At 37.6% G+C, this 25,754-nt stretch overlaps 5 protein-coding genes, 1 long non-coding RNA gene, 1 other non-coding gene and 2 pseudogenes across 7 annotated transcripts in view; 7 read left to right on the top strand and 2 right to left on the bottom strand.

The window, feature by feature from the left end:
- Window positions 526–1,273, top strand: LOC104708907 (cyclin-dependent protein kinase inhibitor SMR3-like). The gene has a single exon (XM_010425564.2). It carries the CDS (start codon window positions 665–667, stop codon window positions 992–994), a length of 330 nt encoding a protein of 109 aa, XP_010423866.1. The 5' UTR covers window positions 526–664; the 3' UTR covers window positions 995–1,273.
- Window positions 2,588–4,276, bottom strand: LOC109126019. Its single transcript, XR_002033104.1, has 7 exons — window positions 4,267–4,276; window positions 4,078–4,167; window positions 3,901–3,961; window positions 3,347–3,755; window positions 3,213–3,276; window positions 3,005–3,105; window positions 2,588–2,915 (listed from the first exon to the last, which is right to left on the bottom strand). It is a non-coding gene; the product is annotated as an uncharacterized LOC109126019 (long non-coding RNA).
- LOC104708908 lies at window positions 4,467–6,497 on the bottom strand (annotated as a pseudogene).
- On the top strand, window positions 8,083–10,025 carry LOC104708909 (heat shock 70 kDa protein 18-like). The gene is made up of 2 exons (XM_010425565.2): window positions 8,083–8,378; window positions 8,694–10,025. The coding sequence occupies exons 1-2, from the start codon at window positions 8,165–8,167 to the stop codon at window positions 8,771–8,773; spliced, it is 294 nt and encodes a 97-aa protein (XP_010423867.1). The 5' UTR covers window positions 8,083–8,164; the 3' UTR covers window positions 8,774–10,025.
- Window positions 15,299–17,519, top strand: LOC104709984 (annotated as a pseudogene).
- LOC104708905 (WD repeat-containing protein 44-like) lies at window positions 18,255–21,669 on the top strand. The gene is made up of 7 exons (XM_010425562.2): window positions 18,255–19,859; window positions 19,952–20,042; window positions 20,128–20,285; window positions 20,365–20,416; window positions 20,517–20,596; window positions 20,685–20,778; window positions 20,868–21,669. Exons 1-7 carry the CDS (start codon window positions 18,255–18,257, stop codon window positions 21,506–21,508), a joined length of 2,721 nt encoding a protein of 906 aa, XP_010423864.1. The 3' UTR covers window positions 21,509–21,669.
- Window positions 22,706–22,779, top strand: TRNAV-AAC. The gene has a single exon. It is a non-coding gene; the product is annotated as a tRNA-Val (tRNA).
- On the top strand, window positions 22,933–25,023 carry LOC104708904 (uncharacterized protein At3g17950-like). Its single transcript, XM_010425561.1, has 3 exons — window positions 22,933–22,968; window positions 23,066–23,236; window positions 24,489–25,023. The coding sequence occupies exons 1-3, from the start codon at window positions 22,957–22,959 to the stop codon at window positions 24,822–24,824; spliced, it is 519 nt and encodes a 172-aa protein (XP_010423863.1). The 5' UTR covers window positions 22,933–22,956; the 3' UTR covers window positions 24,825–25,023.
- The window catches only part of LOC104708903 (60S ribosomal protein L36-3), a 1,721-nt gene continuing 1,445 nt past the window's right edge, over window positions 25,479–25,754 (top strand). The window contains exon 1 of the mRNA XM_010425560.2: window positions 25,479–25,585. The gene's annotated coding sequence lies outside the window, so the exon portion shown is untranslated. The remainder of the gene's footprint in view (window positions 25,586–25,754) is intronic.

The raw sequence follows: 25,754 nt of genomic DNA, 5'->3' as shown, positions 1-25,754 counted from the left end.
TCTTCTTAAAGTCATTAAGACTAATCAAATCATCGAAACAACTAATAAATTAAAGAATTTCATAGACATGAGAGTAAAAGTATTTTTAGTTTAAATTAATTTTGTCAACCAAACAAGATTGCTTTCTTGTATTAATAAATAAATAAACATAAAACTGCTTTTTTGTAAATAGTTTTACACTACAGCTTTTGCTTTTTTTTTGTAAATAGTTTTACACTACAGCTTTTTAAAAACTTCAATATATAAAAATTAAGAGCTCTAGATATCATCTTATTTCTGTATCTTCCTGATTTTATTATCTTTTGATTATTTTTCTTGCATGCATGCATATATATTACAGTATAAATTGTGTTTGTAAATTGTGGTTTGTAAATACTTGTGTTGATTTTCATTAGACAGTTATTTTTCTAGCTTACTCAAAAAAATCAAAGACATATGCATGTATATATATATATATGTATATAATGAGTATATATTAAAAACAAAATCAAATAAATTAACTTATTTTATGTAATCCCGCCACTTGGGAGACAGATCACTAGTTAGTTGAAATGGAGGCTTTCAAGCTTCCGATCCAACGCACGCAATCTCTCTCCTCTCTTCCCTCATCCCTCTTCTCTTCTCTCTTTTTCTCTCTTTCTTTCTCTTTCTAAAAACTCGTCTAATGGCAGAGATCTGCTGCGTCAAGGAGATCCAAGAAGAAGACGTCGAGAAGACCCGACCCGAGTTAGATCTCCCTGATCATGAAGATCCAACGGTCAGCGACGAAGATGGGTGCAAGACTCCAACATCGTCCGATCACAAGATTCCGGAGGTGACGTATACGTTATGCCCACCGGCTCCGAGAAAACCTAAACCGAACCGGTCTTCTGGTACGAAACGAAAATTAACGCCGGTTAATGTTGTTAACCGTATACCGATTGATCTGAGCCGTGAGATCGAGATGTTCTTCGAGGATTTGGACCGTAGGATCAAGAAGTCACGGAAACAATAAAGAACAAGATTATTGCCTAATTGGTAGTGATCGTTGCTCATTCCTAATTCTTGACTGTGTGGTGGTAATTGATCCTTTGAATTTATCATCTTCTTCTTTTCTTTTTTTTTTTTTGTTAATTATTTATGTATAATTAGCTAATAACAATAAGAAACTTGCTGTCAAAAAAAAAAAAAACAATCAGAAACTTATGTACTCATTTAATTTGGATTTGTACAACTGAAACAAAGTCAAAGCTCACATTTATAATTTCTTCGTTTCAATGTCAACATTAACTTACGTTTTCAATGCATGTATTATGTATACATATAGTATTATTTAATCTTTTTGATTTTGATATCTTTGATTTTTGGAGAGCAATAAACATTTTCATAAATATATTTTTTATTTTTTTAAAAAAAAACAAAATTTGGACCATTTTTCTACATAGTTTTGTTCGTAAGCAGCGTAATCAACATATCTAAGTTTTATTTTTGTAATTTACTACCAATCTAGCTAATTGCATGTCTCTATAGTTTTGATATAAACTTAAATCTTTTAATATAAAATAAATTAAAAAAAAATAAGAATGTATAAACACTAGCTTTGAAATACTATATTTTTCCACATAAATTAGCTAGTATCTTCGGGTAGTTCTAATTACTTGATTGTATTTATTATCTAAAAACATGTTCACAAGCGACATTGACAAGGGGCTCGTCCGAAATAACTGAGTATAAATTCAGTTTGAAACTGAATAATGTAATTTGCCAGATTCAATTTTTATTAGATTATTTATGACATTTTTTTTTGAAAAATATATAATTTTAAAAATATACTCCTACGTCTGAACTTTTTGGTTTTTACTATCAAGATGGTAGTTTTACACAACTCTATGTCGTAGGTTATTAAATATACTAGTATTTGTTTACACTTTTTAACAACATATAGTATTTATTACCTGATTAGTTTTAATACATTGAAAGTCTCTTTTTTTTCTCATGTCGCACAAATCTATACTACTAACATACTTGATCAGTGACAGAAAAATAAATTTAACAAACCTTAATTAAGATTTGTCAAGAAAAATATAAAAGTCAAGATTTCTACTGAAAGCAAACAAGGATCATGCTTCCTGCTTTGGGTACACCTTGTTGTGATCGATAAATGGATTAATATTAAATACTTCTATTTATGTGTGTGCCATTGTAAACACGGGGTTAAAATGCACATCAACCAAGAAGAATATCGTTGAATTGCATAAATTTGTAGAATTAATTAGATACATACATATATTCTTCTACTTTCATGTGTGATATACAGAGGGGAGTATAAAACTAGTTCTGTAATGGAGCTGACTGCAATAATTATGTACTAATATCAATTAAATGTATAAATAACTAATGATATTTTGTTGGCAAAACAAAAGTTAATAATAATGACCTCTTTTGTTATCTCTTACTATAAATCCAGGCAAAGTGGTCAAAGTAGCTAAAAACACAGAGAGTAAAATCACTCTTATCCGAATATTGAATTTTCAGATCCGGATCGGAATAGGCCAATTTACCCGGGTATCCGATCCGTAAACACGCCTAATTTGAAGGACACATAAAATTGTTTCAAAAGAATGCCACGGTTCTCATTCACTACTTGCAAATTGCAATATATTATGCACGATCTCACTTTCTTCCTACAAATTTATACAATATCTACTACAGTTTGTTTAGTATTGTGTTTAGTGATGAAACGATGGTTAATCTAGGCCATTAGAATTAGTTTATGATGTTGTCATATTTTTTCTTTTGCTTTCTGTTATAGCTTTTCTAATAATTAACTTATAGGGATTGAAAATAATGGTTGTTTCTACGCAAACGGATGACTCAGCAGAGCATTTGGCCAGGACTCAGTTCAGTATATTTCTTCTCAAGGTCCAATTGGTTAACTGGAATAAACACAAACCAAAGTAAGGATAAAAGGAAATGTCCAAATTTTTTATTTTATTTTATAAAGAAATAGCTCAAGAAAGCCAACCTCTCAAAGCTTGCCTCTGATACCAATAGTTTCTCTTCGCCAGATGTGTCTTTCTCATCTTCTTTGGTTGGAGAAGCTAACTGCAGATTCTGTAAAGGTTCCTGGATGTTCAAAGAACTTAATCCCTTATAACTTATATATATTATATTATACATGGAGCAACGAGCTATATCAAATGTTTAAACACAATGAATGCAGAAGAGCATACCCATAGATGTGAAGCAGCAAGAGTTTCCCCACCAAAAAAGTTCCTTGCGGTCACAAATGGATCCCTGTGCATGCATAAAGTATGAGGGAAGTGTGGTTTTAAGATGTAGAACACTAAACCACTGAAAGGGATACCTATGTCCTGTGGCGGCAAGCTTAGCACTTTCTGCAATGGCTGATCTATGACAGACGGATTTCTTGACCGAGCTTTGAGAAATTGAAATTTGACTGAGATACAAGAAACTCCATGGCTTCTACTAGAGACAACATTTAAAGCAGTGTGTGCAACTTTCCTCCGCTGAACACCAGACGAGTTTGCCTCTTGAAAGTCAGACATGGAATCAACTGGGACACTAGAGAGTCACTTGACCAACTTTATATCATCCCAAATAGCAATCTCGTTGGCTTTAACTTCTAGGAGATCCCAACATCTGTCCATGTAAACTTCATAATATGAAATCTCTGCTCTACTTCCTGTCTTTTCGCACATAGACAGAATGGTGGACATGGTCAATGGCATAAGACCTGGTAGCTCATCGAATCCCTGATAATAAAATGCAAAAAAGAGATCATGAAACCAATATGAGGAAGCAAAGATTATATAATCTAATAATGACAAATGATATTTTTAAATGGTTGAAAACGTGAAATCCAATATTATAAGACTGCGAAATTAGTGTCAAACCAACCTCAATCAAGATCTGGCGAATGAGAAAACCTTGAACCATTCCTCGTGTTACATAGATACACCTGCAAAAAGAAACATACCAAGGTAAAAAGAAAGGGGAAGAATGTGAAATATTTGCTAATTCAAAGGGGGGGGAGGGGGCAAGTTGTAAAGTGACAAATTTGGTAGATACTCCTACCAGTCGTGGAGCCGAATTTGATCAATGTTTTCCACCATAAGACAGCAACATCTATGAATATATCCAGTGGGATGAATTTTTAAGAATGACCTGCATAATTAGAGCAAAAGCAAACATGAACAGAGAGCACTCCGTATTCATATGGGTAAAAATCTAAACACAACTTAAAGCAATTATAATTGGAGTTACCTTTGTAATGACATAGCTTAGATGCCAACAAGCTTTACCTCTTTGGTATGTGCCTTCACCTCCCTTATCCATAAACCATTATACTTCTCTTCTTGGTGCCAAACTTTAAGTTTTTGTTCGCAGTAAGTAGCTAGCGACATACGGATGCACCTAAAAGTGTAAAACAAACTGGAAAAGTTAACTCATAACCAATCTGGTTCCAACAGAATCTCACATGTTTCTTGAGATTCAGTCTCATCCTAAGTAAAACAGTTTACATAATAAAATCTTTTCCACATTGTTCCTGGTAAAGAAAAAGGGATGCATCAAACTTAAAAGAGCATGTAGAGAGCAAATAAATAAAGGCATATTCAAGTAGAGCAAACACCTCAGAAGAAGTGCAACAGCATCGAAAAAGCCTTGAAGAACAGAAGATAAGATGAGCTCGTTTTCATTTTCGCCTCCAGTAACAAAGAAGTGAAGGTCCTGGGCAAACATATAGACAATGATGTTATTGTCCAACAGTGTGATCTCAGCTGCACACAGAAGTTAAAACGAAACATCTATAAGCGATTTGAAAGAGACAGTATGTATATACAAAGTGAGGAAACCCAATACACAGCCCATGAAAATAAATTGTGTAGATAAATAGTATGTCTTACCTTCAGTGCGAGCATTGGTCTTAGAGGTCTTTGAGAATACAAATTTCTCAAAACTTAACTTGGCAGCATTAGTTGACCAGTCATCCGAGTAATACTTGACGGCTACACGCTTTTCCTTCAGAGTCTAGAAGAAGAATGTTCTTTACCAAAGGACATGAATCCTATTCCATGTAAATTGGAAATTCAGTAATTAAGTACCATGGGAGAAGTGAAGCAGGTTATCCAAAAAAGATCATGTATAGTCAAACTCCTACAGATACACATAAACATTCAACAGGATATAAGGCATATGTACTTACATGAGACATTGTTGTAAGACTTCAGATATACCTGAAATAGTGACAAAATATAGCTGTTATCACCGTTACAAACACAAAACCAAGTATTTCAGCAATTTCGATTTTTGACAAGATATTAAGTTCATACAAAAGTGTATAAAGAGTATTTTGGACTCAGCGAGTACATACATGTACAAGTGAAGTCCCATTGAAGTTGCTATCGACATATTTGGACTCTCCCCAAAGAATTTCACACTGTGTTCAAGTAAACGAACCTTTAATTCTGATTCCTCAGACTCATAAGCTCCTTTGTTGATGTGTTTGAATCAGAAGAAATCATGAAAACATGAAAACACAGAACAAGAAGAAATCATAAGAAGATTTTGGTTCCAACAAAATCTCACATGTTTCTTGAGATTCAGTCTCATCCTAAGTAAAACAGTTTACATAATAAGATTTTGGTTCCAACAAAACCTCACACGTTTACATAACTAAGTAAAACAGTCTCAAATTACCATGTAAATCTGTGTATGGTTCTTTGTGTTACGGGTTGTTTTTTTTTTTATGCGCTGTTCTTGAAAGTAGTCTTTTAACATTGCAGGAAGTGAACAAGAGTCAGGTCCGGCTTTGGCGATGACGGAGCTGAAGACAGGGATCTACAGTGTGGAGTTTGGTTCGTTTGTATCACCGTTGCAAGCTTTTTTTGTGTGCGTGACGGTCATAACATGTGCTGCCGAGGCAAAAAAAACACCGTGAAAGCTTCATCTCCTTTGGCTCCGCCTCTATCTCCTGTTGGAATAATAATCCCCTGTTAAACCCAATGTTTTAAGAGACTAATGACAGCCTAACTTAATAATCATGCGACGCGAGTATATAAAGAGAGAGAGAGAGAAAATTAGTCTGCCTTGTCATTAAGAAAAACACACACAGAGAGAGCAGAGACGACGTACCAGAAGAAGAAGAAGCAAGAAGCAAGCTCGAATTCGAATCAGAATCATGGTATCACTCATTACAGACGAGCAGATGAAGCTGGAAGACCTGATACATCGTCTCGGTTGCAACTTCCCGACGTCGTTGAATCTATGTTCCGGTTGTGATGTGAATTTGAATTATAAAACAAGTTACATTGTAATTTTTGTGTTCTGTGTTCGTAAACGACGAGTGAGACAGTGGCGACTGAGATGTTGGAGATAAGCCGGTTAGATTTTTCCTTCTATTTCATTTACTGATGCGATGTTTTAGGTTGTTGTGACTGAGATTGGTCTTCCTCGGGGCGGTGAGGTCAATGTTCCTGCTGAGAACAACACGGCTCCGGGTCGAGCAAAGATCGTAGCCGGAGACTTCTTCTGCTTGTCCACAGTGTCCAGTGGTGGTGCTTTGGTAATCTGTAAACCGGTTATAAATTGGTCCAACACTGGTTTGCAATTTATAACCGGTTTGCAGATTACCAAAGCACCACCACCGGACACTGTGGACAAGCAGAAGAAGTCTCCGGCTATGATCTTTGCTCGACCGGAGCCGTGTTGTTCTCAGCAGGATCATTGACCTCGAAGACCAATCTCAGTCACAGCAACCTAAAACATCGCATCAGTAAATGAAATAGAAGTAAAAACCTAAACGATGTGGCTTATCTCCAACATCTAAGTCGCCACTGTCTCAAATTACAATGTACGCTTGTTTTATCGTTCAAATTCAAATTCACATCACAACTGGAACACAGATTCAAATTTTTCTAATTCTTTCCCTAATCACAACCGTTCCAAGAGGAAGACGAAATTACCTTCTTCCATGAGAAGGTAGGGAAGCTCTCCTCCAGTTTCTTCAGGATGAACGTGAGCAGTTCCTGGCCCAGATCTTCTCCCCCAGAGGTATTGGTCGGTCCTCCCTCAATATTGAGTTTGAAGAAGTTTAATTGTGGTGTGCTCTTTTCTTTTTCTTTCTAGGGTAAAAAATCTCCCTTCGTCTTCAACCCGATCCAATACGGTCCAGCTCCTCCGGCTTCTACTCCTGGGAAGAAGAAGAACAACCCACGCTCGACGGTACTTCTTCCGTTTCTTGATTTGACTCTCTCAATATTGGATTTGAAAGAAATTTTTAGTAACTGTCTTTTTTTTATTTCTAGGTTAAATCTCCTGTCGTGTCGAAGAAGAGGAAGGGTGGGTAGAATTGAAGGAGAGGTGGCGACCTTTACTTTCACGACATATTATAGAGTTTTATTTATTTATTTTATAAATATCAATTACTCTATTATCCTATTATCGCATTTAGATGCTAATGATGAACGTTAGCACATAGCTGGATTCATCATTATTACCTGGTTGGTTGTGGAATGTTTTCAAAACGATGTGCACAACTGCATCTTAATGTTTTTTTTTTCTTTTTCAAATTAAGTAGTCAATGATCCACCCAGTAAAAAAATTCATAGAATCCTTGTTAATTACCGCTGAAAGATTATTACACAACATGAAAAGAATTTTGTTTAGTTGGTTTTTAACTCACACAGTCAAAATTAAATGTAAATAAGCTACTCCTAAAACACCCCCAATCAGTAAAAAGAAAAGCATCACCGCGGCCCACACAGCCAATGAACCGGCTTTAAAATCTCCTGTAGGCCCACTACTCTGCCACGCACAATCTTACGTGGCAATTGATATGAACGTTTAGGAGCAGTTTTCCAATTTTCGACAAGCGCTTTTCACTATTTGGACAATATCGCTTTTTCCCTTTTGTTTAAGGATTTGGAAAAAGGAAGGTATCCATCGCTTCTGAACCGTCGGATCAATCCCAAACTTAATCTAACGGTTCATACCACATCACAGGAACGTTCTGGAAACGCAAGTCTCAACCATATAAAACCAACGCTCCGTTTGCTATTCTCTTCACAAACCTAAAAAATTCCTAGCTCTCTTCTCTGCTCTAAGAACTTTTCGTCTCTTCTTCTAAAGCTTTTTTTTTGGTTTCTCTGTTATTGTGATAACAATGTCGGGTAAAGGAGAAGGTCCTGCGATCGGTATCGATCTTGGTACTACCTACTCATGTGTAGGAGTGTGGCAACACGACCGTGTTGAGATCATTGCTAATGATCAAGGTAACCGAACCACGCCGTGTTACGTTGCTTTCACCGACACCGAGAGGTTGATCGGTGATGCTGCGAAGAACCAGGTCGCTATGAACCCTGTTAACACTGTCTTCGGTATGTATACTCTCTCATCTTATTATGTACTCTGCTCTTGAGAATGCTCTGGTTGTTGTTTCCTGTATGAATTAAAGTGCGAATTTTTAGGGCTAGTATAGGATGATCTTTAGGGTTTGAGTTAGATTACGTATTTGCGTTATACATGTAAGCTGATTATGAACTATTCCTGTGGATTTGTTGAAAAGTTAGGATTTTTATCTTCTCTGACCAAAGTATTTAAGTTTAATTTGATGATTTGGTCTGTAGTGTTCACTTTGATTTTGATTTTTGTGTGTTCGGTCTATTGATTTTGGTTTTGTTTAATTTTGACAGATGCAAAGAGGTTGATTGGTCGTAGATTCAGTGATGCATCTGTCCAAAGCGACATGTTAGACTACTATGCGGAAGCGTGAAACCGGAAACGTACCTTCACCGGTTTAGTGACGAATATGGCATGAATCGTCTGAGAACTGATGCAGAGATCGGGGTTGAAATCACAGATGGAAATCAACCACAAGCCACCGTTCAAGTGCTCTTTCCGTTGATCTCTCGAAGCTTTCTCTCTCTAGAATGTTTTACTCTCTCTCTTTCAATGTCAATGGACACAAGTGTTGTCCAAGTTTTTTTTCATGTCTCTGCGTAATCCTCCTTTTATATACAAGGCAAGAGACTTCACGAACAGCCACAAATGAGTTTCGCATCTTTTAGAAAACAACTTCTCTATTACACCGGTTCAATTAAACCGGTTCGGTATGCTCCAAATCATGGGCGCAAACCGACCACAAACCAACATCTCCCACTCGCACATGATAGGGAGCATAATTAATACTAGAGAAATATTAGAGTTCAGCTCGAGAATCGAAACATGGAAACCATACAACAAATGAACTGTGCGACCCTGCGAGTACACCTGCACTTGGGAGCTAAACTATGCACCTGTTAGGAATACATAACTGCTACAACCCTAAAGAAAATAATTGCATTTCAGCATGTCTCGCTGTCCCCCAAACTCATTTATCTTTTACATCAATCTTAACATATCTTATCCCTATAGCATATGTTAGACATTTCACATCATGTGTTCACTATATTCAAACTCCAATTGAGCGATATAGTGGCTGGCCAGCAAACACATATGTCAATGTAAAATCAAATAGTTTTTCCCTTCCGTACTTATGTCTATCCATTCTAAACTAACCGCTTTCCTAGCATGTCCCATAAGGCTAATTATTCCATCACCATTGGATAAACATACTAAAGTAGCGAACATTAGCTTATCCCTTCAGAACATAGACGAAGGTTCAAGGGTAACTCTTGAAACCATAGTGTGGTTTATAGGAACTCACATTGCGGATGATAGGGATTATAAATAAAATATCATTCGCTTCCTATATTGTCGGACTAGCACATGTGGTATGACTCACATGTCATAGTAGTTAACTCTTTTCAAAAAAAATATGTCAATTGGTTAAACCAAGTACTACTATGAGGATCAAGCTACTATCATCTCGCTGTCTAGCGCCTGATTATGTACTTATCCCGCTCTTCCAAGTATTCATGATTTTGGGTCAATCATGATTGATATCTTAATAAGCATATCTCATCTTGACTCTTTATCAAGGCAACATTAACTAGCCTTACAAAGGCAAGCTCCCACTAGCGCCAAGCTGGTCATGTCTCATCTCAACATCTCACAAAGAAATTTGAGGCGATTGTTCATGTGAGTGAACCGATCTCCTACTTGGTGACACTTCTTATTATTTGTGTGTAATATGCAAACATAAAAAAAATTGACCGATGTATATGATATCGAAAAAAAATATATATATCATTAAATATATATGTAACATCCAATACAAATACAACGTCAAATGACAAATTTTTCATAAGTACACAAATCAAATTCTACGCAGACCTAAAGCTCGAACATGAGCGAGATAAACATCTCTTGGGATGGGTTTGGTAAATGGATCAGCTACCATCCTATGCGTAGATATGTACTTAATGACCACCTCCTTATTTGCCACAATGTCTCTCACGAAATTATTTTTGATTGCAATGTGCTTTGTCCTTCCATGATACTTATGATCTTTCAAGAAAGCAATACACGCTTGACTATCACAATGAATAGTCACAGGGCACGAAGCCTCTGGAGTGATCTGTAAGCTTTCTAAGAATCTTCTTAGCCATACAGCTTCTTGGACTGATGCTGAACATGCAATGAACTCAGCTTCCATTGTGGATAGAGCTGTACAAGATTGTTTCTTGCTACTCCAAGTGATAGCACCATTATTAAGCAAGAAAGCATATCCTGAAGTCGATTTGCGTCCATCCATGTCGCCACCATGGTCGGCGTCTGTATAACCCATTAAACGCAAATCACTTCCTTGATAACACAAGGAATAGTCCATTGTTCCTTTCAAGTATCTAAGAATTCTCTTCACTGCCATCCAGTGTTTCCTCCCGGGGTTTGACTGGTAACGACTTACTAAGCCAACAGCATAACAAATATCCGGCCGGGTGCACATCATAGCATACATCAAGCTGCCCACAGCACTAGAGTATGGGACTTTTTCCATCTCTCGTTTCTCTTCAAGGGTCTTAGGGCACATATCAAGGTTTAGGCTTTCACCTTTCGCAATTGGAGTGTCAATGGGGTTACTGTCAAGCATCTTAAACCTTTCAAGGATTGTACGAATATATGACTCTTGTGAAAGAGCTAATAAATTCCTTGATCGGTCTCGGTATATCTTAACACCGAGAACATAATCAGCTTCTCCCATATCCTTCATCTCGAAATGAGATGATAACCATTTCTTAATAGTCATGAGAAACTCCATATCATTTCCAGCCAACAATATGTCATCGACATATAGAGATAGAATTACAAAGGATTGTCCAGTGCTCTTGACGTAGACACAATGGTCTTCACTAATCATCGTAAAATCATAAGAGGTAATAGCTCGATGAAAGCGAAAATACCATTGCCTAGAAGATTGTTTTAGGCCATATATTGAACGTTTGAGCTTGCAAACTTTGCGCTCTTGGCCTTCTACAACAAAACCAACTGGTTGTTCCATGTAGATTTCTTCTTCTAGTTCCCCGTTAAGAAACGCAGTCTTAACGTCCATTTGATGTAATTCTAAATCTAATCCGGCGACTAAGGCTAGAATAAGGCGAATTGAGGCAAACCTCACCACTGGTGAAAACGTTTCCTCATAATCTATACCTTCTTGTTGGGTATATCCTTTCGCCACCAAGCGAGCCTTATACCTATCTATGGATCCATCCGCCTTTCGTTTGATCTTAAAAATCCACTTGTTTCCGATCGCTCGACGTTCTGGCGGAAGATCAACCAAGTCCCATACTTGGTTTACCTTCATAGATTCTAGTTCTTCTCCAATTGCAACATTCCATTCATCTGATTTTGGGCAAGAGAGAGCCTCATAAACAGTTCGAGGCTCTAAGTCATCATGCAGAGCAACCATGAAAGCTTCCCCTTCGATCTCAAAACGACGTCGGGGAATGTTTCCACGTCTACTTCTACGCACCTCTGACTCTTGAGAATCACTAACCAATGTATCTCTCCCACTAAGTTGAGATAGTTCTCGTGAACTTTCACCAACTTCCACAGATTGGTTAGTAGAAGTAACATTAGTCGGGTCATCCATCTCTTGAAGATGAAACGCCTTATCAATCTCTCCCCTTCGAGGAAAGTCATTTTCCAAGAATGTAACATCTCGTGATTCGATTTCTGTTATACCTCCATCTGAGTGTTCGCCGATAAGCACATAACCCTTAGAGTGCTCAGAATATCTTATAAAGATACACTTCTTTCCTCTAGGACCCAATTTTCCATGAGGATGAGAAGTATCGCGAACAAATGCTGCAGACCCCCAAGGTCGTAGATGCATTAGGTCAGGTTTTCTCCCTTTCCATAACTCATAAGGAGTAGAAGTAACAGATTTAGAGGGCACACGGTTAAGTACATAGGCAGCAGTCATTAATGCATCACCCCAATATGAAATTGGAAGGTTAGCTTGTGCCATCATAGACCTAACCATTTCAAGAAGCGTTCGATTTCTTCTTTCCGCTACACCATTTTGTTGCGGTGTATATGGGGTAGTCAATTGCCTGACAATACCTTTTTCATCACACAATTCTTTGAATTGTTCAGATAAGTATTCACGACCTCGATCTGTTCTCAAACACTTGATCGTCCTCTCCAATTGATTTTCGACCAAAGTGATGTAACGTCTAAAACACTCTAGTGCTTCTGATTTATGAGAAATCAGGAACACATGCCCGAATCGAGTGAAATCATCTATAGGGTGATAAAATAAAAATCCCCATGCCTTGCCCTCACATTCATCGGACCAAAAATGTCGGAATGAATTAAATGCAATGGATATTCAGCTCTAGTTGCTTTTCCAAATGGTTTCCTTTTTGCTTTTCCGGCTAAACATGGTTCACATGTGTCAAGATCTATTCGGGCGAGAGAGCCGAGAAGGCCTTCTCTAGCCAATCTATTCATTCGATCAACACCAATATGACCAAGTCTAGAATGCCACACATTTATTTCAACATTTGTAGAACTTGTGACATATGAAAAACTTTGATCAACATTACTAGTAGTAATATTCGTAGTTCAATCAAGTACAATAAAACCATCACAAGCATAACCATAACCGTAGTACACAGACCCTAGAGTAATTTTTAAACACATGTCATGGAAATTCAAACCAAATCCTAACTTAAGTAAAGCTAAAACAGAGACAAGGTCCCGACGGATTTCAGGAGCATACAAGACATCATGTAAGATAAGTGTTCCTCTGCCACTCATGTGTAGCTGACAAGTGCCAATACCCAGTACCGCAACCTTGGAGTTATTTCCTACATACAACCATCTTGAACCTTTAGGTATCCGCCGGTACTCGACATACGCATCTCGATTCCTAGTTACGTGGTCTGTTGCTCCTGAGTCTACAATCCACAAAGGATGAGATTCGGTAAGCATAACACAACTAGAAACAAAAGCATATTTGCAAGTAGAATTTAAGGATAATACCTTCTTTGCCTCAGTGCATTCACGAGCAAAGTGACCCATGGAGCTACAGTTGTAGCAATTTATTTTGGTCATATCCTTTTTCCCTCCACGCTTGCCACGCTTGGCAAATTTTTTCTGCTTCTTAAGTTCAGGTTGATAGGGAGCCTTGTTTCCTTTGTTACCTCTCTTGCGCTTCAAGCTTGAGCTTGAACTTGCAACATTGGCCTCATTGAAGGGTTTAGCAGCCTCTAAGCGCTCATCCTCTAACTCAAGATGACGTGATATATCCTCAAAGGATTTCACATTAACATTATGCGTCATTTGAACCTTCATATGGTCCCAACTTTCAGGCAACGAGCGGAGAACTGCTTGGATTTGCTGTTCATCAGATATAATTTGACCAGCACCTTTAAGCTCTCTAATCATGGTTGCCATGACTCTAAGATGCTGCCTCATCGAATGATTTGGGCGCTTCTTGTAGTCATTAAACCTCTGATTAAGTCTCCTAAGTTTGGTGGCTGAAGTGGCACCAAACTTCTCTTTCAACGCCTCCCACATGCCTTTAGCAGTGTCATACTCTTCAAACTCACACATAAGATCATCTTGCATGCAACTCAGCAACGTAATGCGAGCGATGCTATTCTTTCTTTTCCAGACAACATATGCCTCTTGATCCCTTCTATGTTGAGCGGTAGTACCCTGCTCAGGCTCTTCCATGAGATGGAAAAGAGTCTCTTTCACCTCTTGCTCTTCAAGGACATACTGGACTTTGCGATACCAAATATCGTAGTTGTCACCATCCAGTTTGTCTCCTCTATTGAGCTCCGCAATAATATTCTTACAAGCCATGCCTGTTGGAATATTCAAAGACATTAATTCGTTTGCATATTTATTCACACATAACATACATTTTGCCATAAACATAAATCAATCTAGTGTAACTCAATTTATAATACAAGATCGAGAGTTCACTATGTTCCCAATCATCACCCGTATTACAATCTTGTCACAACAAATTAACTTATATCATGCAAAATTTTAAGTTCTAAACTAAACTAGAACTCCCACTTAATTAAAGTATTTTCTAACATGAATTAATAAATAAAACATGCTTCATTAAAAAAAATTTTGACTAAAAAATAATTTCAGATTCTTAATTTCCTTATCACGACAAAACTAGAGATATTTATTTTTTTTAAAAAATTTGGACATACCAAACTCATTTTATTGAATAAACAATATATGTTTTAAACAAATCAGAATCTGCCACATGGCGATTACTGTTCATCGTCTTCCTCATACATATATTAAACGCCCATTTACACGAAAAAATTTCGGCCCCTATAACTCTCTGTATACTGAACGAAATCAGGCGTGCGATATACCATTAGAAAGAGAATTTCAATATCTACGCACGGCCACCGAAATCATGCGATTACGGATTTTGTACAGAGAGTTATGGGCGAATTAAAATCGGCGGTTTATTCACATATTGTCTCAAATTTATGCATTCAAATTCGGTTCTCAAAGCGATATGATAACTAAGAATGAAAAACATGCCAGAACCGTAGCCAAAAGCTCTGATACCAATGTTAGACTACTATGCGGAAGCGTGAAACCGGAAACGTACCTTCACCGGTTTAGTGACGAATATGGCATGAATCGTCTGAGAACTGATGCAGAGATCGGGGTTGAAATCACAGATGGAAATCAACCACAAGCCACCGTTCAAGTGCTCTTTCCGTTGATCTCTCGAAGCTTTCTCTCTCTAGAATGTTTTACTCTCTCTCTTTCAATGTCAATGGACACAAGTGTTGTCCAAGTTTTTTTTCATGTCTCTGCGTAATCCTCCTTTTATATACAAGGCAAGAGACTTCACGAACAGCCACAAATGAGTTTCGCATCTTTTAGAAAACAACTTCTCTATTACACCGGTTCAATTAAACCGGTTCAGTATGCTCCAAATCATGGGCGCAAACCGACCACAAACCAACACGACAGGAAGTTGTGGCCTTTCAAGATCATCTCTTCAGGAACTGCTGAGAAACCAATGATCGTAGTCAACTACAAGGGTGAAGAGAAACAGTTCGCCGCTGAGGAGATCTCTTCCATGGTTCTCATTAAGATGCGTGAGATTAGTGAAGCTTACCTTGCCACCACTATCAATAACGTTGTGGCAACTGTTCCTGCTTACTTCAATGACTCTCAGCGTCAAGCTACTAAGGATGCTGGTGTCATTTCTGGTTTGAATGTTCTGCGTCTCATCAACGAGCCCACTGCTGCTGCCATCGCCTACGGTCTTGACAAGAAGGCCACAAGTGTTGGAGAGAAGAACGTTCTGATCTTTGATCTTGGGGGTGGTACTTTTGATGTCTCTCTTCTTACAATTGAAGAAGGTATCTTTGAGGTCAAGGCCACTGCTGGAGACACTCATCTTGGTGGTGAAGATTTTGATAACAGAATGGTTGACCACTTTGTTCAAGAGTTTAAGAGGAAGAGCAAGCAGGACATCACTGGCCTCGCAAGACCCCTTAGGAGGTTGAGAACAGCTTGTGAGAGAGCAAAGAGAACTCTTTCTTCCACGGCGCAAACGACTATCGAGATTGACTCTCTCTACGGAGGAGCTGACCTCTTTGCTCCAATTACCCGTGCTAGATTCGAAGAGCTTAACATGGATCTTTTCAGGAAGTGTATGGAGCCTGTTGAGAAGTGTCTCCGTGATGCTAAGATGGACAAGAGCTCAGTCCATGAAGTTGTTCTTGTCGGTGGTTCCACCCGTATCCCCAAAGTTCAACAGCTTCTCCAAGATTTCTTCAATGGTAAAGAGCTCTGCAAGTCTATCAACCCTGACGAGGCTGTTGCATACGGTGCAGCCGTCCAGGGAGCTGTTGAACTTTGGGGATATGGGNAAAGGTTCAAGACCTTCTCTTGCTTGATGTCACTCCTCTCTCCCTCGGTCTTGAAACTGCTGGTGGTGTCATGACCACTTTGATTCAGAGAAACACAACCATCCCGACCAAGAAGGAGCAGGTCTTCTCCACTTACTCAGACAACCAGCCCGGCGTGTTGATCCAGGTGTTCGAAGGTGAGAGAGCCAGAACCAAGGACAACAACCTCCTCGGTAAATTCGAGCTCTCTGGAATACCTCCGGCCAAGGGCGGATCCACGTTAGAGTAGGGAGGGGCAGTTGCCGCTGTCAAATTTTTTTAGACTAATACTATTTTATAACAGTTTTGAATTATGCCCCTGGTAATAAATTCTTTTTTGCTCCTGTTACTCAGGTTTTTCTATATTCACACGTTTTTGACATCAAATGCGTCTTCCAATCTATACAAAACCAAGTTAAAAGTCCAATTTGTCTATTTATTTTACCAATATTTCAACCCGTATACTTTTAATAGCATTGTGTTACTTAAAAAATTAACCAATTTTTTTAAATGGATTGTCTTTCTTAAATAAAATTGGAGTTATATTTTTTACCAAAAAACTTGAATTCTTATAGAAAATTTTTTCCGTTTCAATTAAAATTTGCCCCGGCTAAATTTTTTTTCTAGATCCGCCACTGCCTCCGGCTCCACGTGGTGTTCCTCAGATCACTGTCTGCTTTGACATTGACGCCAATGGTATCCTCAACGTATCTGCTGAGGACAAGACCACCGGACAGAAGAACAAGATCACCATCACCAATGACAAGGGTCGTCTCTCCAAGGATGAGATTGAGAAGATGGTTCAAGAGGCAGAGAAGTACAAGTCTGAGGACGAGGAACACAAGAAAAAGGTTGAAGCCAAGAATGCTCTTGAGAACTACGCTTACAACATGAGGAACACCATCCAGGATGAGAAGATTGGTGAGAAGCTTCCCGCAGCAGACAAGAAGAAGATCGAGGACTCCATTGAGCACGCTATTCAGTGGCTCGAGGGTAACCAGTTGGCTGAAACTGACGAGTTTGAAGACAAGATGAAGGAGTTGGAGAGCATCTGCAACCCAATCATTGCCAAGATGTACCAAGGAGCTGGTGGTGAAGCCGGTGGTCCAGGTCCCCATGCTATGGAAGAAGATGCTCCTCCTGCTCCAGGCGGTGCTGGCCCTAAGATCGAGGAGGTCGACTAATCAGTTGGATAAGACCTGTTTTCTTTGAATCGTTAGAGACTTTTTATGTTGTGTTTTTGGTTAGTATTTTTTTGAACAATGGCTGGTTTGCCCAGCTATGATGACAAATACTTGTTCTCTTTTGCTCATTACTTCTACTTTAATGGTTGTACTAACCATAAAAAATAGTCATTTTTTTAATATAATTACAACCAAACATATTTTCAATTGAAAACAAAAAGGTAATTCTTGTAACAACAACGAATAAGAGAACTCTTTAGTAAATCATCAGCATCGTATATATAGTATATACCTCTTGTTTCCACCTTCCTCTTCCTGCATCTTCTGTACTCCCTTTATTTCTCTAATTTAACGTTATTAATGATGTTATACACATAGTATTGTTTTGTTAATTTTCTATTGGTAAACTTAAATTTTCAATACGAATCTATTTAACATGTAACTGTAATTTTATTTATTAAGTTCAGATTTCACTTTATGGGAATATATCAAAGTGTTACTTTTGATTTCTACGTTGTATCCACAAATTTAGAATGGCAGGGATCCCTTGTTTCTCTCCTTTCCACTATTCTCCCTCCAAAACAAAATTCACACAAACAAACGATGAAAAAAAAAAAAAAAAAAAGGTTTGAAATTAAAAAAAAAAAAAAAAAGAAAAAAAAACCAAAGAGAGGATTTGAATTTGATTGAGGAGATAAACAAAAATTCTGGAAGTTTCTGAAACATATGAACAGTAATGGCGAATCGAGGCGGCGAAAACGGGAAATTGGAACGGAGGAAGACGATGACGATGAATTGGGCGGGGTTAGGCGAGGTCGAAGACGACGACGATCACTTTTTCGAAAGCTCTAATCGTATCTCCTCCGTCGTGCCTTTGGATTTAGCATCATCTTCAGATGAGGAAGAAGGTGACTTCGACGATTGCCGGATCTCTTTTTCCTCTAACGTATCTTCCTCCTCTCGCGCTGCTCCTGCGCCGGATATGTCGCCGGATTATGATATCTGGATGTCGGCGCCGGGATCTATCACGGAGCGTCGCCGTCGGCTTCGTAATGGAATGGGACTTGAATCTAGGAAGAATATGCTCGGAACTATCTCCATCCAGCGCGTGAGTGAACCTACGGCGGCGGCGGGTGGATCCTCCTCAGGTTCTCGCGTTGCGGAATCGAAGGTGGAGGAGTTAGATCAGAATTCTTCTCCGGTGGATCAACGAGTTCATCGATCTCCATCGATGTCGGTTTTGCTTGTGCGGTCGAGATCTGATTCCGATATCGAAGCGTCTACAGCTGAGAAAAAGAGGAAAGAGGATATGTTAGGGAAAACGCCGAAATCGCGATTAACTAGAACCACGTCTGCGATTGGAGCTCCGTGTGCGAGGATTTGTCCCTACTTCACCCAAACGCAAGCCTCGCCGTCGAACACGCCAAACGGTCAGCAGTCTCGAGGGCAACGTAGCGGCGTGTTGCTCTCCTCGGTAGTCTCCAATACTCAATTCAGTGCTTTTTTCTTGATTAAGAATCTCGATACTGGGAAAGAGTTCATAGTGAAGGAGTATGGTGAGAGTGGAATGTGGAATCGTCTTAGCGATTTGCAAACCGGTAAGCAATTGACAATGGAAGAATTTGAGAAAACCGTTGGATATTCATCTGTTGTTAAGGATCTCATGAGACGAGAGAATGCGAATTCCACACTTGATCTTCGGAAATTTAATTCGTATGTGTCAAAGAGTTTGAGAGTAAGCAAGAAGAGAGGAGCTGCTTTGTTAAAGAATATAAAGGGCGTTGCTCATTCTATGAGCTCCTCTAAGGTTTCAGAGAAAGAGAAGGATTCAAATGGTGGTAGTAGTGGTACGTATAGTCCAAAAGTAGCGGAGAAGAACGGTGAGCAAACGAGTCAATGGGTGAAAGTGAGGCATTCAGGGAAGTCTCATAAAGATTTGAGTGCTCTGCATATGTGTCAAGAGATTCAAGCTCATCAAGGAGGTATTTGGACTATGAAATTTAGTCCAGATGCTCATTTATTAGCAAGTGCAGGGGAGGATTGTGCAATCCATGTGTGGGAGGTTCAAGAATGTGAAATCATGTCAATGAATGAAGGCAGCTTGACACCGATTCATCCTTCAATGTCTGGTTCTACAGATAAATCTTCTACGGAAGGTGATGCTGCTGAAATGCTACCGGATAAGAAGAAAAAAGGGAAAGGTTCAATGAGTAGAAAAGGAAATCAGATACCAGATTATGTCCATGCACCTGAAACTGTGTTCTCATTATCAGATAAACCAGTTTGCTCTTTCACTGGTCATTTGGATGATGTTCTGGACTTATCCTGGTCTCGGTCACAGGTTAATTTATTATCTCCCTTTCTTGCCAACATTGATGATTGCAGCCATTGATGTCTATTGACAAAGTTAACAATACCTTACTCGATATGCAGCTATTGCTTTCATCTTCCATGGACAAAACTGTGCGGTTGTGGGATATTGAAACTCAAAGTTGTCTAAAGCTATTTGCCCACAATGACTACGGTAAGACAAGAATATAAATAAAAGCTCATCTTCCCTAAATGTCATATGGTTTTTAGAGATTCATGTCTTCCTCTGTTGTTTTTAGTTACTTGTGTACAATTCAATCCATTGGATGAAGATTACTTCATCAGTGGCTCCCTTGATGCCAAGATCCGTATATGGAACATATCAAACCGTCAAGTAGTTGAATGGAATGATCTAAAGGAAATGGTTACCGCGGTTTGTTATACTCCTGATGGTCAGGTACATAATAATCTTGAATTGTCACGGGCATATACTTGCATTAACGAGCTCGTATTGATATCTCTATGATGTTTGGTAGGCTGCATTTGTTGGTTCAATCAATGGGAATTGTCGGCTTTACAGTGCAGAGGGTATATATGCTAAAGACTTATTCTGTTTTGTAAACGACGTATATTAACCTTAAATTCTTCAGAAAGTTTGTAAAATTTATTTTCTCTAATGATTGATCAGATTGCAAGTTGGATCAAACAAACCATATTGATCTGCAAAACAAAAAGAAAGCTCAAGCTAAAAAGATCACAGCTTTCCAGGTTCCACTCTTATGTTAAAACGTTTACATTGTTGTTTTCTTTTGCTTGTAGATGCTTTTTCAACTTACCGTTGGGTTGCATGTAACAGTTTTCGCCAATTAATCCATCGGAAGTGCTTGTAACTTCTGCTGATTCACGCATTCGGATTCTTGACGGTACTGAACTTGTTCAAAAATTCAGAGGTATGAATGTCACTCAATCAACTCCATTCGTTTCTTCGTTCAATTTCACAAAGTAAAAATTTTAAATCTCGTATTTACCCATAATCCAGGCTTCAAAAACGTTAACAGCCAAATGACAGCATCTTACACCGTAGATGCAAAGCACATTGTCTGCGCAAGCGAAGACTCACAGGTTTACGTGTGGAAACACGAGGAGCCACGACTAGGAATCACCGGTAGAAAAACCGTCAACATGTGTACATCTTACGAAACATTCCCTTGTAAAGATGTTTCTGTGGCAGTCCCGTGGAATGGCGTTGTAAAAGGCGAACCACCATCTGCACAAACCCAATCGAAAAGAAACCCGAAAAAAACTTCAACTACCCAGGAAAACGTGACCACAAATAAAAAAACAGGCCTCCCACCGTTACCTAAGAAGAACAATGAGGGCACCACAGATGGAGCAACAGAACAACATCAAGAAGACGATCCCATGCCACAGATTCCACAAAACGAATCAGAGAACAACACAGGAGAGTCATTAAAGCATGGGGATTCACCTTCTATATCAATCTCCTCTCGGATTTCATCTTGGTCTTGGTTTGATAGTAGTGGTAGTCATGGAGCACATGCGGTTCAGCCAACAGCTTGGGGAATGGTTATCGTTACAGCCACAATCAAGGGCCAAATCCGGGCTTACCAAAATTTTGGATTACCTCGCAGAGTCGGTCGTCAAGGCTCTCTTTTTTGACACAACCGTTCTCAATTCTTGTACATATATATGTATATTTTATATGGTGTATTATGTGTAGCTCTCACGTATTCATGCATAGTCTACTGAGTTTATTTTGTATACTGTATACACAGTCAAAGAAGAAGAAGGAAAATTGATACATAGAGATTTTAAATTCTGATGTAAGAGTCTCTCTACCTTACAAAACGAACACAGATCCAATACCGTAGGAACATACATACAGACAAGAGATTACAAAAGCAGAGTCTGCAGAGACCGCACTTGTATAGCTTGAAAATGTATTAAACGAGGATNAAAAAAAAAAAAAAAAAAAAAAAAAAAAAAAAAAAAAAAAAAAAAAAAAAAAAACTGATTTGTATTCCTTAAACTTACAGTTTCGGTGTTGGACTATAAAAGAATCATGTCCGTACGAATTCATGCTAGCATGGAGCTTAGCTGACTGACATCCCTAGTTTTAAATTAGAACCTAGAAGATTGTAAAAACCGTTACGCTTACAAGTTACACCTGACCTGAGTTTAGAATTAACTGGTAAATTTGAATACTATAATTGTATATTGTTGTTGAACCCATATTTCTTTAAAGAAAGAAATAGAAAGCTACAAAAACAGTATGATGTGGTCCAAAAAGGATAAAGTGTTTTTGTCTCTCGAGGTACACTGGACGAAGCATATGGTCTTTTGTCCATACCAGTTTCTTTTCTCCTTTTCTCAATTTCGAGCTTCTATAATTGTAACGGTACTCTGATTGTGTTGTGTATGCTATTTTCTTTTTGTTTTTTCCATGTCTATTCATTAATTTTTATTTTTGTCAATGGTAAAACTAGAAATAAGATTATTATTCGGTTGTTTTACACACACACCAAAAAAAAAGTTACTCTCTTCGTTTCATAATATAGGATGTTTAGAGAAGTATTTTTGTTTTATAATATAGGATATTTCCAACTTTCTATGCAACTTTTAGATAAAATTTATATTTTATATAATGCAGACTTGTTTATGATTGGTTAAACTTTTTAAAAGTATTTATTTCTTAATATGCGTGTTTTCACTAAAACATCTTATATTTTAAAACGGAGGGAGTACATTATTAAACCACGACCAGTTGGTCTAGACTAATGGAGCTACCCACCGTGGATGATAAAACTCTCTTTTAGTGCGAATAAATACAATAAAACTGTAACTGACCTTCAAAATGGTTTCGTGGTGTAGTTGGTTATCACGTCAGTCTAACACACTGAAGGTCTCCGGTTCGAACCCGGGCGAAGCCAATTCCCTTTATTTTTTGAATCTCTTCGATTTTTGCTTAATTGCCAAATAAGATAATCATTTTCCTCTCTCTCTCTCTCTCTCTCTAATAAAATAATATACACAACTTTTGTTTTCTTTTTCTTTCTACGTTTATTGTTGTATAGTTTTTCAACCAAATCTCTCTCTCTAAAACTCCAATGTCTCACCAGGTATACTCCTAATCCTCTCTTTCTCTTTCGCTCTTTGACACAAAGCACTATATATATAGATTTTTGTAAACTATGTAATGGATGTGATTATGTATAGGAAGAAGGATGGCCATTGGGTCTGAGACCTGTAAATGCAAGGATCGGAGGACTCACAATAGGAACTCAGCATCATCATCATCATGAGCAAGTCTCTGCTGGTTCCATCTCCTTCAGCTCTCTTCACTCTCCTTCTCCCTCCTCTCACTCTTCCTCCGATCTTGATTCCCAGGTCAGATATATATATATACTTCGCTACCTATACTGTAAATATATGCATAGCTAGCTGCATTACACATATGTATCATATATAGACTATATAATATAGTAAACTATTCACGGGATGGCAGGTTCTTATCTTGGTTGAATCCTTACATATCCCTCTAAAACTTCATATTTTGTTCCCATATCTGGAATGAACTATATTTAGTATACTGATTATATTTTTGCTCGAAAAATTAATAGTTGATTACAGTTTTATCTATGTGTTTTTCTTTTTCTTGCATATATATTAATTGATTAATTGATGAGCCGTTTGAAACTGTCAACGGTTCTTTTTTTCTCCTAAGGGAAACTTAGAAGGAAGATAATGATTATACTTTGACTACTAGTTTGGATCTATCTATTGCATTCAGTCATTCACATTCTCTTTCGTTTACAAAAATTAAAATACAATAATAGTACTATTGTTTTTGTTGGTTGAGATGACTTCAGAGCGAACGTGAACCAATTGTGTTCACTTTTAAAGCTGTGATGGTTTTCTCTGAAAAGGGCACGTTTGTCGGAAATTGTTAATTTCTTCAAAATAAAGTTATTTTAATATAATAATGACCAAAGCGTTTTCTCGAATATTTTGTCACCTTTTGTCTTTTGATCACACCGTATTGGAAAGTGAAATCATTAAAAAATTTAGCAATAATCCGTTTAAGAATAACTACGCGATTTCACGCAATTTTTTTTTGTCATTTACATAAATTTGTGGTTTGAGTTCAGCTTTCTGTCATTCTGCCAAATTTATATACTAATTAAAATGTAAGAGGTTCCGTCTTTTGTGCATTTTAGCAAAGAAGTTATGTTTTTTATATCTAATAATTTCGCCATTTTACCATAGTACATTTTAGGTTATAGAATATTTATATATATAAAAAAGATAATTTACTTGCTAGAAAATCCAATGATGATTTTTGTTTGGTTCATTGTCATTGTATATGATAGATAAAGGGATAAAAAAAAAAAAAATGGTACAATCATTTCTTACCAGTTAGCACCATACTTCTCAATTTTAGCATTATCATTAATTTCATAAGCTTAAAATTCTATTTGGTTATAAATCAGATTTTAGTTTATACTTAGTAATCTGTTTTTGGTTAGCACTCACCATCCTAATAAAAATGTCGACCTCTTCTATGAAACCAAAAACTTAACTTTAAAGTTTTTGCATCTATACGCTAAATATAGCATTTTACACATCTCTTATTTTTCAGTCGATGGGATCATTTTTCCGCGATAGGAGCTACACACTAGGAAATCTAATCGGGATATCAAGCTTTCTTGAACTTTCGAGAAGATCAAACCGAACAAGGATAGATCAAACGGCTGCTAGAAACCATCAACACCAGAAGAATCTAAAAACTTACAAGCCATGGATTTTCTCCATATGTTCAAAACTAAGCACAAATGCCACTGTCATTTCCCATAACAGGATTACAAACGAAGAGAATAATAATGGTGGTCGTAACAATGTGCAGTCTCTCGGACATTTTCTCATGGTGGAGAGACGAGCCGTCGGATCAACCACACGGTCCACACCGACAATGTGAATGATAATGAGATGTGTGATATGATATCTCATTTGCTCGTGGTCTAACGTAACAGCTTTTGGTTGTCTTTTGTATGCGACTTTGTTTGTCTTATCTGGGAGGTTGAAAAGATTTTTTCCCTTGCATGAGTTGTATCATCATTATGCATGTGATATGAATACTTGAGTAGAAGGTTATATGAATAACATTTTCTATCTTATGATCTCGGGAAACTTGATTTTACGTCTTTTTATATTTGTGTTGACAAGTTAAATATTACGTTACATATATACATGTAAAGGAAAATATTTTAGTAGTTCATTAAATCACTTTATGGTTTCTGACTCTATGTTCTTTGTAGTTCATACAGATTCATCCTCTCTATTCACTTATTCAGTGTATTATTTATTTTTATTTTTTTTTAATTAAACTAAATTTAAGTATTTGAAAGACCCAAAAATAAACGAAAAACAGTTAAGCTAAATCAAGTATTTGAAAGGCCCAAAAATAAACGAAAACAGTGATTTGTATTAAAAAGAAGCCCATTAAGAGAAAAGTCCAACATTAGAAACTGGGTCGCTTTTACTCCGTGATCTCGCGATGGCCAGGGATAAAATTGGAAATAGAAAAAATTGAAATTGCTAAAACCCTAATAATAATAATCCTCTTTTTATTTTATTTTATTTTAAGAAGACTATAAATTGGTTTCGTCTTCGCTCTCTCACAATCTTCTTCTTCGACTCCCCTTGGCGGCGCACTCAAGAGAGATTCAAACAACTCAGGTGAGTGATCTCAAATCTTACTGTCTTTCGATCAGTGTGGAAGCAGATGCTAGAAATCTAGAAATCTTCACTAGTTGCTAGTACTACTACATCGCGATTTGCTTATAAATCCTTTTTGAGAAATTGAATAGTTCGTAACTAGAATCGATTTTGGAATCTTGAGAGCTTT

This window comes from Camelina sativa, chromosome 8, assembly GCF_000633955.1.
Source record: "Camelina sativa cultivar DH55 chromosome 8, Cs, whole genome shotgun sequence".
In the NCBI taxonomy this organism is placed as follows: domain Eukaryota; kingdom Viridiplantae; phylum Streptophyta; class Magnoliopsida; order Brassicales; family Brassicaceae; genus Camelina; species Camelina sativa.
Note: the sequence above shows the minus strand (reverse complement) of the source record. Positions and strands in the feature narration are given on the sequence as shown.